We start from the raw sequence: 10583 nt of genomic DNA on the forward strand, positions 1-10583 counted from the left end.
AATGTCAATAGAAGTAAATAGTTTCAATGGATAAATAATGTCTTCAAATTTAATGTATATTGCTATGTACTGGATCTAAAGAAGTAAAGAAATCGAATAAAAAACTCCATATTTGAGATCAAATATATGACCCTATTTAGAATTAAGTTCAATTCTTAAATCAAATTCTTGCATACAATATATTATAAATATTAAAAATATTTTAGATTTAATTTTTTAATTTTACAAAACAGACAAAGGTAATACAATTTTTTAACTACTTTGGTTTGTAGGAATCAAGCCCTGTAAATATTGCAGCAAGAGATACAACAAACCTTGGAGTTTGAAGATGCATAAATATTGGCATACCGGACTGAAACGATTCAACCGCGATTTCTGCAAGACACGTGAAGGCACAGTTTGCAAATCATATTCGCACACATTGCACACATCGGTGAGAAACTTTACAAGTATCATGCCTGCAAAAGTATAGGAAGAAATGTGAAAACTACTTAGATATTATCTAAGTATATTTATATTTTTTTTAGTCATAACTATAATAATTATATTATTGAAGTCTAAGAATATATTAAGATTGGTTCATTATTGAGCATATGATGTACAATAAACAAAAAAATTCATTTTTAAAGAATATTATATAACTTGTAAATTTTGCTTCTTGCATTGTATTGAAAATTTATTAAATATATTGAGTACTTAATCACAATATTAAATTTGTAAAAATCGCTCGAGAATAAAAATAAGTCGAAAAAATACACGATACAGTTGTATCGTGAATTTCACGGTACAACTTTAAAGCCTAGATTCTGTCCGCGAGATTAATTTAATTATTGTCGGTCGCGATTGCTTGTAATAAAACTCGTTCTTCAGCTTGATACAATGACCGGTCGCCATTTCATTCGTGATCAAATCTACCATCACGGATCCCATCCCGTTTGCATGCCCATGAAGCTTAATAAGGCATGGCCTTAATAAGCACTTCGCTGCAGAACAAAACACCGATTAATCCCAGACTGGACCGATACGGATTGGTTTCGAGCTCGAAGCTGCCGACTCGCGCGGGATAGGTCGGCTTAGGTTCGTCATCAACTATCGTATATAATCACAGTCTTTATTCGATATTGCTCGAACGTGACTGCTGAGATCATCGAACGGTGCAGTGAAATTAATGCAACTTTCGAAGACGTAACACAGTCCTTTAGAAATAATTATTTATTTCAAAGACATACACTCACGTTTCGTTATAACGGTGTAGTCTACATTGCACTTAGATATCGTTTACGTAACTTATATGAAGAAAACGGATTTTATCGACGGCATCTAAAAATTAATTGCTTCTGTCTTAATCTCGTAAAAACTTACGTTGTCAGGTAAGCATAATAAATCATACAATATTACGATCAGTGTTCATCTCTATTATTTTCTTAATAAAAAAAAAAAAAATTACTTTTTTTGACAACAGTCAAAGTTCAGGTTGTTTATCATTATTATTTCAGAAATGAGAAAATACAATTAAAATTCTTGCAAATTTGAATAAAAATATTTTTCATTAAAGCAACATTTATAATTAATAATAAAAATAAAATATATCGAAAACCTATTTTAAAAAGAAATTAAATGATATTCATATCTATAATTTAATATTTTGTTATAATTGTAAATATTTTGTTAAATTGTAGCTTATTTTTTTTTGTTATGCACAATTTATTTCCAGATAATGGTTATTTACGAAACAAAGGAATAATTTTTAATATATGTTTTACAAGTCTCTTGATTGTGTTATTTTATTAAAACATATTTCCATATTATAATATATATTCCATAATATATTTTATAAGAATTTTTATTGTATACTTTCTTCTGATCATCATATTCTGAAATAATAGTAGTGAATAAATATAAGCCTTATATAAAAGCCTAAGTAGCAATTTTAACTGTAACTTTAAATGCAACTGTAATTTTATTTGCAATTTTAAACAAACATTATTAAGAAATACAATCAATAACTTTTTTTATGTAGATATCATATAATTTATTTAGGATACTAAAGTAGTGTTCTTTAATCACTGCCGCGAGAGTATCTCGAGCACGTGGGTCCTGCTTATGTCGCCGCACGTGAGAATGGTGCTTTAAGGTGCGTGGACACAGCAGGGGCTCGTACGCGGTACACTGAGATTCTCCGCTTCTTATCAGATCGCATCTCTGATTCGCGTGTCTTGCAGCTAAACTCTTTGACAGTGCCGACACGTATCTGCCTTCTGACCCCGTTTCTCTATTTCGACGCGGCAGAAAACAAGCAAAAAGAAAGCATCTTCATCATTTCAATCGTACTTTCAATAAAGACATTTCGAAAAAAATAGCACAAAAAATATAAAGCAAGATACAATACAAATGTATTCCTTTACTTTCGAACTCATTGATATACACACGTTACTATATGAGATACTATTAAAAAATGTCAAAAATTCCATATATGTATAGAAATCCAGTTTAATATACTGATTTAATACTGAAAGATACTGATTAATTCTTTAATTTGAAAATTAAAAATAGTGTTAATCAGTGCTTTTAATAAAATAAGTAATTTATCACTACTTTTTATTAAACTAAGTGATTCAATACATTTCGTGAAACTGTATTTTATACGTTGATGTAATACGAAATACAAAATAAAATGTCGAGTATCATTCTACGTTTAAAAGTAAAATTTTTTAATCGATAAATAAATTTCCAAAAATAATTATTCTAACGGAAGTAATAAATGACATATCCTCGATCTATATCCTCGATCACGTAAGAATTCGGTATGTCTTCAGACGAGATTCGTTCTGCTTGAGCGCGATTCGGACACAAGGCTTCTTCACAACATTAAGATTTAAATACGCGGATTTCGCGTTCATATCTCTCGCCTAATTATGCCTGCGCTTCGTGAAATCTATGATCTGACTGTTCGCGTACGAGCGTTGTACACAGCAGCACGCAGAGAGTCACGCCAAGTCCTAATTATTTAGATAGCAATCATAGTGGTTTAATTATTCCCACTCCTTTCTATCGCTGCTCCGTTCGCCGGTATGGTAATGGCAGTTAATGCAGATAGCAACACCGATGCTATATTTGCCGTACCGGTTACTAATTGCAAGCTCACAATTATTATGCGCGCATCCAGCGAACGATGGATTTGGAAACTCGGAAAATACGTAACGACGGCAGTCGAATCATCATCTCCATTATATATATATTTCTGTATAATACGTAATTTCTTATATAATATAGTCAGCGTTTTTCCGATCAACTGATATAATGGAAGAAATGCTTATTTATGTAAATTCGTTAGTTAGATTGTTGTAAATTACGAAGCGTTATAAGAGTAACATAAAGAATAAATTTTGTTAATCTGAAATACATGGTTACGTACATTTAAAATGATAAATAAATTATTGTGAATCATTCAAGATTCTGAATTATCTGTTAATTTATTAGTTAGCGAATTTAATATTATTTATTGCCAAAGTTTCATGATATGATTGATGTCTGTTTGAGATTCCGCTACAATTTTGGGAACTTGATGATAGTGACTCATCATGGATAGATCGTTTTACCAACATTGATCGTTGAATATATATAACTTTTGCTAAGAATAACTCGAAAGAGAGTGGAAACGTTCAAGATTTCGTAATAAAGCTGCACATCATTTATTATTATGAAGTATTTTATGTGAATTAAACTTATGCGCATCTATTTCCGTGCTAACTTTCATTAGCCTTAATCTTATTGTTATTTATTTTAAAGTTTGAGAGTCCAATTTAAATTATTTTTTGTTGTTACGTACATTTGTTATTTTGTTAAATATCATAATAATCTTAATTATTTGTAACACTATTGAATATAAAAAAGAATAGCGTAGTTGCCGATCGATCTATCTGTTTCACTCAAGTTAGACTGTTCCCAAGGACTCCTTTAGAAAGAAGCAAAAGCAACGAACAGTTCGGCATAAAAGGATCCATAAAAGAAAAATGGGATGAAGCATATTAAATAACGACGATGTCGATTAGTATTGACAATGGCGATTAAAGAGGCCGAATTGCCAGTCAGTAATGACCGAGCTGGCTGTGCAAGCAGTGAGCACTGTAATTTCATTGATAATATTTAAATACGGGCTTTTGATAGCTGTCTTCTCTCGACTGGCATTAACGCGGACCCCGAAGGGCCTTATAGCCCCTTCCCTCCACTCTTGACAGAAGGGCGCAGAGGCGTACTATTTATCGACTTGGTACCATCATTATTTCATCGAACTCTTTCATCGCCTTGTCTGGTTAATCGATAACCCGCGAAAAGATGAAAGTCTCGACCACTCAGGCTAATTTACCGACTATTTGAATTAAGACAAAAAATTGTTTCATAATATTTTTACCATATTTTTTTATCCAGAAAATGCACATTTCAGACTTAAATCTCTTGCACCGCGGTCTTACAAATAATGTGTGGGTATGTTTCTCGAGGAAATCGTAGGCGTGAGAGATCGACAATAATGTTGTGCAGACGATTGTTATTTGTTTAAATATACATACGAATTTTTTAACGCACGACTGCGTCTTGCACGGCTTAATTAGCGCGATTTTACCTGATCGCAATCACGCGCTACACTCTAGGGTTAATGTGCATTTAATTCACAATACGGAAAGAAACAAGCGAATAGCATGACCGGCGATATTTTTTAAACTTTTCATATTTTGAGATCCGTCAGCCAAAGCAATCTATAATTTAAGCATAGATAAAGCGTAATTGTTCTGTTCCCAAGAAAGTTCTGATGTATAACGCGAAAAGATTACTCTTTGTTATGTATCTAAGAATCATAATTATAATTTAAATAACATATATTCGCAAGTATAAAATGTATGATGCACTGATTATAAAAATAATATCAATAAAATTATATTTTTAGAAGACTCGCATACGTCAATTATCTTCGCTTTGAAACAATAATTTCCTTCCATAAATCATAAAATGCAAGAATTATAAATATACTGCATTACAGAAATATAATCATGTTTAATACTTGTTACATAATATTTATATAAATTAAATATAGGTAATAATATTTTTAATTTAAATAAAATGCAAATTATTTTGTGATACAATGCATATTCGAATAAAGAAAGAATAATTTAAGACGGATGGACAAGGTTTTTTACGAATGTAATCCGATACAATCTAATTGGATATGAAATTAAGTCAACGAAATTCTGATAAAAATCCAGCGGTGCGGTGAAATTTGAAATTTATATGTCCTGCCTGCGCAAGCGGATTGTTTCGCGTAAGCTGATGCATCCGTCATCTTTTTCTGCAGAGTAAGAGTCTGGTGAGTGCATAATTGCGCTACTACAGTCTCCTTGAGCGACGAGCATTACGAGCGTACTGAGAAGTTACATCGATTCGCTAGTGTGTCATTAAAAAGAATGTAGTCAAGGTAATATTTCTTGTAACAAATTGATTTATATATTAAATAAAATACTAGCAATTGAAAAATATCTAGACATAAAAGTATGTGCAATAAATAAATAATACAGTTAAATTTATAAAAATAACTGACAAAGAACATATTAATGCATTGATACTATATTTATGAGATAAATTTACAGTAATAAATTACGGCAAAAAATAAATCATTTGAATTTTTTTTTCTATTGTAACATATGATACGTTATTTAAATCGATTCATGATCTCAAACGATCTTATTACACATCAATCCGATCGATCTCTTGTGAGCATAACGGTTCATAGTCACGAGACAGCGGAGATGTCGCGTGTTTGATCGCCGCACCCAACATCTACCGTTGACATGAATGACGATAGGTTTTCGACGATTCATCTGGCTCTATTCCAATCCGGTCATACAGCTTTCATACTAGGTTTTAATAAATTGTCTCAAGCAGAGATCCTATTCAGAACGTTGAAGTTTATTGCGAGATGATTCACTTGTAAAAGAACTCTATCGACCTGTCTATTACATATCTATTATAAATACAATTATAATATATATCTATTATAAATACTATCATAAATCTTTATAACAAATAAAAATGTTATGATAAAAATTTTATAATCAATATTAAGAATTTTATAGTATTCTCATAACTAGTTTTTGGGAACAGATCTTTTTGAAACAATATTTAATTGTGGTTCACGCTGCGACCGTTCGCTTCGTAAGGTAGTATCGCAATGTTTTCAGAAGGCGAAAAAGAGACGAAAAAGAACGAGAGAGAAAGAGAGAAAGCGCGGCGCTTCTTCTTGCCGGTCGGTTCTTCGTTTCGATGTAGGTAATCATGCGCCGCATTCTCTGAGTGCCACGGAGATTTTCGGTTTCATTGTATGCGAGGGGTTGAGCCCGAATCGAGGAGTCCTCTCCCGAACTCAAGGTAGGAAAAAGAGAAGCCGCGAGGCGTAGGGGGAGGAAGACGTCGCGGAAAGAAGGAGAGAAAGGATTAACGTCGCGGACGAAGAGAAAGAAGAAGGAGAAGAAGAGGATCGCGGGCGGATGGAGGAAAACGTGAGGGGGAAGCAGTGAAGCTGCCAGCAGATCCATCGTCCATCTCCGTGGAAGCAAACGACGCAAAAACTGGCGTGCATTGTCCCCAACTGAGAGCATGGAAAGAGAGGAAAGAAGAGAGAGAGAGAGAGAGAGAGAAAGAGAGAGAGAGAGAGAGAAAGAGAGAGACAATATTGTCTGGCAAAGAGAGTGACAGAGAGAAACGAAGAGTATTCCTGTGTTTCATCGCAGTATAAGAGCTAACGCATACCAACCTTCAGCACTACGTCCTACCGAGAAAAGAGCAAGGGTAGCGAGGTGAAGGGAGCGCGGTCAATTTGATTTTTAAATGCAAACAAATCTACATCGCGGCAAAAGCACCGCCGACCGACGTTGTTCGGCTATCAACTGCCGCTACCGTAGTATAGAAGGAAGGCTGATGCTGAAGTATCATCGCCAACTTGTTGGATATTTTTTTCAATCATCAAAGACTAGCTATTGAGACTTTCATTGATCCTTATTCTTCTCCATTCCTTTTGCCGTTCTTCTCCATTCGAAGAAATCCTGCATCCTTTGTGATTAATTTCTCTCCCGGTAATTGTCAGAATCGTAATCAGGAATGTACGTAAGTATCGCGTCCGATTTGAAAATAAAGTCTGTTCTACAATGTGCTCTTTGTTTCCTATTTCTTGCTTTTTGCTATTTTTTACATCTTGTCTTTTCACTTCTTCTCCGGTTTTTTGTTTTATATCGCCTGAAATAAAAGTTAATGAACTTCGAAAGAAACAAGAAATACAATTGTCGATAAAATGATTGCAAAGGAGAAAATAGTAAAAGGTAAAAAAACAAGAAACAAGAAACAAAGAGCACATTGTAGAATAGATTTATAAATCTAAGAAGCAAAATTGAATCCATAAAAGTTAATTTATGCGATTTAAAGATGTAATAAATGTAATGAGATTTAAATTGTAGAGGAGAAAAAAATAATATTATATTATAGCAAGAGCAACTTAGGAAATATTGCGAGTTTAGAAAAAAAATTAATCAGAAAATATTGAGAATTTAAAAAAAAACATAAAATTAGTTTACTATGTAAAATTAATTTATTATGCTCTTTAAAGTATCGAGTTGAGAAAAATATTGAAAATATTCAATTCTTTCTAACGGAGCATAGACACTAAAGTCAAAGAATACGTAGTCTATACCTATTACTCGTCTGCGAAAAACATATGGATTCGTAAGTATTCCGGGAACTACTTATGATACTGAGACCTTTCTCACCATGTACTTCGAAAAATATTCATCAACGATTTGTCGCCGGCTATATCTTTGTTTTGCCTCGATTTCTTCTCAGTCTCAGAACAGCAGCGATCAAGGGAAAAAAAGGGCGGCCGGGCGAGTCCTTTGGTTCCAAGTAGGGTGTAATTGCCGCTTCCGACGATGAGAGGAACGATGTCGGCGCTTGTCTCAACATTGCTGCATGTGCACGCCGACGTTCATAAGTTATGAAACTGCAGGCAGATAAGACCCTGCCGCTGCTCTCCCACCCGCGTAGATTTCTCGCCATGGAAGGAAGGAGCAAGATGAGCGATAGGTTGGTCCAGAGTCCGAGTGAAGAGTGGGATATGCGGTAATCGAGATGGCTGAAGGTACACAGAAAGAGAGAGAGGATTGGGAAAGGGTGGAAGATACATAATTGCCAGTAGATTAATGAGACGGCATAATTGCACGATAAATGACGATCGTTTTATTAGGCGACCAGACTCTCGACGGGAACTCCGTCGAAGTCACGGTATACACAGAGGATACCGCTCTGTCGCGATCGCATATTATTATGAGGAGAACAAGGGCTGCTCGCGGGACGCGTCTACCGAGGTATGTCAAGCTGGTCAGAAATGACAATTACCGAAGGCACTCTTAAACTTTACCGTACCTTCTCGTCTCCCATCAATGAGAGCGTCAAGAGCACGAGGAATGCAATGTCATTGCTGACGACGTCTGTACTAGGTACAGACTTCTACGCAATCGAAATTCAAATTATGTCTAAAGAATGTATAGAGAAAATCTAAAATACAAGAATGCGTATTCCTCATATCATTTGTATGATATCATTGAACATATTATTGAAATAATTGTATATGTTATTAAGAAATAATTGTATATAATTGAAATAATTAAGATGCGCGTATATATAAATACTGACAGTGACAGTGATATGTAATTTATCAGATTGAAAAATAGTTATAAATAATTGTTGTTTTATTCGACACTTTAATTCCCTTCCTGGAGAACCTCTAAGAATGTCGAAGAAAACTAGTCCTGTTCCATACGCTAGTATCTATTTCATGCTAGCTCTAGGCTATTCTCATATCCCCTAATCGTCCAGAGCCGTCTTCTTAGACTTTGACTTCTTAGAGATGAGGGAACTAAAAACTCGCGGACGCAAGGAACTCCGCAAAGGAACATTTAAATGATGTCGCCGCGACTCAAGTTGAGAAAGAGACAGGAAGAAAGAGAGAGAGAAAGAGAGAGAATCACCGACAGGAATAACTCAGAGCGGCACGCTTTCCCCTCGTCCTTCTTGTTTCTCGGTCGTCTCTTCTGCCACTGAAGGAAAGGCTAGAGACGAGAGTTAGATGGACGGACAGAGGAAAAGGACGCGGCTCAGTCAACGTGGTCCAGAGTGACATCGCGAGTGACTCCCTTTTACATTCCCCTTTCTCCTGATATTCACCGCGATCCGCCGCTGTTCTTTCCGCTCCACGTCGGTGTTCCACGTGACGACGAAAGGGGAAGTGGAACGAGGTAGAGCTGGCGGCGGAAGAAGGAGGATGCTAATCAGATGTGCCGACAGCGGCGGCGACATCAAAAGCGGGTAGCGTCAGGGTCTTGTCACCAGCTCTCTCAGAGAGCGCACTGGCCTCGCCTTTATTTGAATGCGCTATCGTCGGGATATGGGATGATGACGAGCACGCACTTTTTTGGAATCCTCAGAGGCCGACAGCACAACCGAGGCGGCGTATGATGGGAATTGTTTCTGGAATCTAGACGGGAACTAAAGAGAAACGCGGTCAACGTCGATTGTCTGATGGTAGAACAACCAAGTCGGAAATCACACACAGAAAAAGAATAAAAACTTTTTTTACATCAGTGGATGTTTTTCTAACGCTAAAAATTACATGTTGTATCGATCTAATCTTGGATTTAATTTATCAATTAATCGATATGCGATTAGATAGTAATCAAGTTTTTTGCATGGATGTTAGAAATATATATATATATATGTGTGTGTGTGTGTGTGTGTGTGTGTGTGTGTGCGCGCATGTGTGTGTGTGTGTGTGTGTGCGCGCGCATGTGTGTGTGTGTGTGTGTGTGTGAAGAGGAAGCTCTCCAGTCTCTTGATATCCCGTTTATACGAACAAGGTGGGAATTTATTATGTAGTCGCACGCGCTCGAGGCAATGATCGGATCTCAAATCAGCGGGGATAATTGCAAGGTTGTTGACTGGTTGTTTAGTGAACATCGCGTCCTCGTGTTACGAAATAATTATACGATGCTATTAGCGCCACGGCGCTATACTATGGTAATTTTGTCTATCTCTATTATACGCTCTATTACAAGCTGGTAAACGTTTTTGATAATTGTTTCCGTATGTTTTTAATGTTATGCTGTACTGAAATTTTAATATATTCCCCAAGTTATAAATCGGAAGCTTATTGTACACACATTTCGTGTTAAATCGGAAAACAGGAACATTAACGTAATAAAAATTAAAATGGATGAGGACATTTACATGTTGTAATTGGATCATAAAAATAAAATACATATTTAGAAGGAGAAACAATAAAAATTAAATTAGATTATATTAATGTTAAACATCTGTGTAGAGAATATTTGTATGAAGTATTTATCACTTTACGTGTAATATCCATCAAATTAAATTACAGAATTGAATACAAATTCTTATATTATTCTTTTATCACTTTATATTACATCATTATCATTTTATTTATAGAAAAAATTACAAAGCTACAAACTTTATTCTCTGTTTAATTT

At 35.1% G+C, this 10583-nt stretch overlaps 1 protein-coding gene across 1 annotated transcript in view; it reads left to right on the plus strand.

The window, feature by feature from the left end:
• LOC108691142 (zinc finger protein 155) overlaps positions 1–10583 on the plus strand; it is a 105571-nt gene that overhangs the window by 1943 nt on the left and 93045 nt on the right. Inside the window, 1 exon segment of the mRNA XM_018198797.1 lies at positions 273–449. Within this exon segment, the coding sequence (XP_018054286.1) occupies positions 273–449 (177 nt within the window).

This window comes from Atta colombica, unplaced genomic scaffold (assembly GCF_001594045.1).
Source record: "Atta colombica isolate Treedump-2 unplaced genomic scaffold, Acol1.0 scaffold41, whole genome shotgun sequence".
Taxonomy (NCBI): domain Eukaryota; kingdom Metazoa; phylum Arthropoda; class Insecta; order Hymenoptera; family Formicidae; genus Atta; species Atta colombica.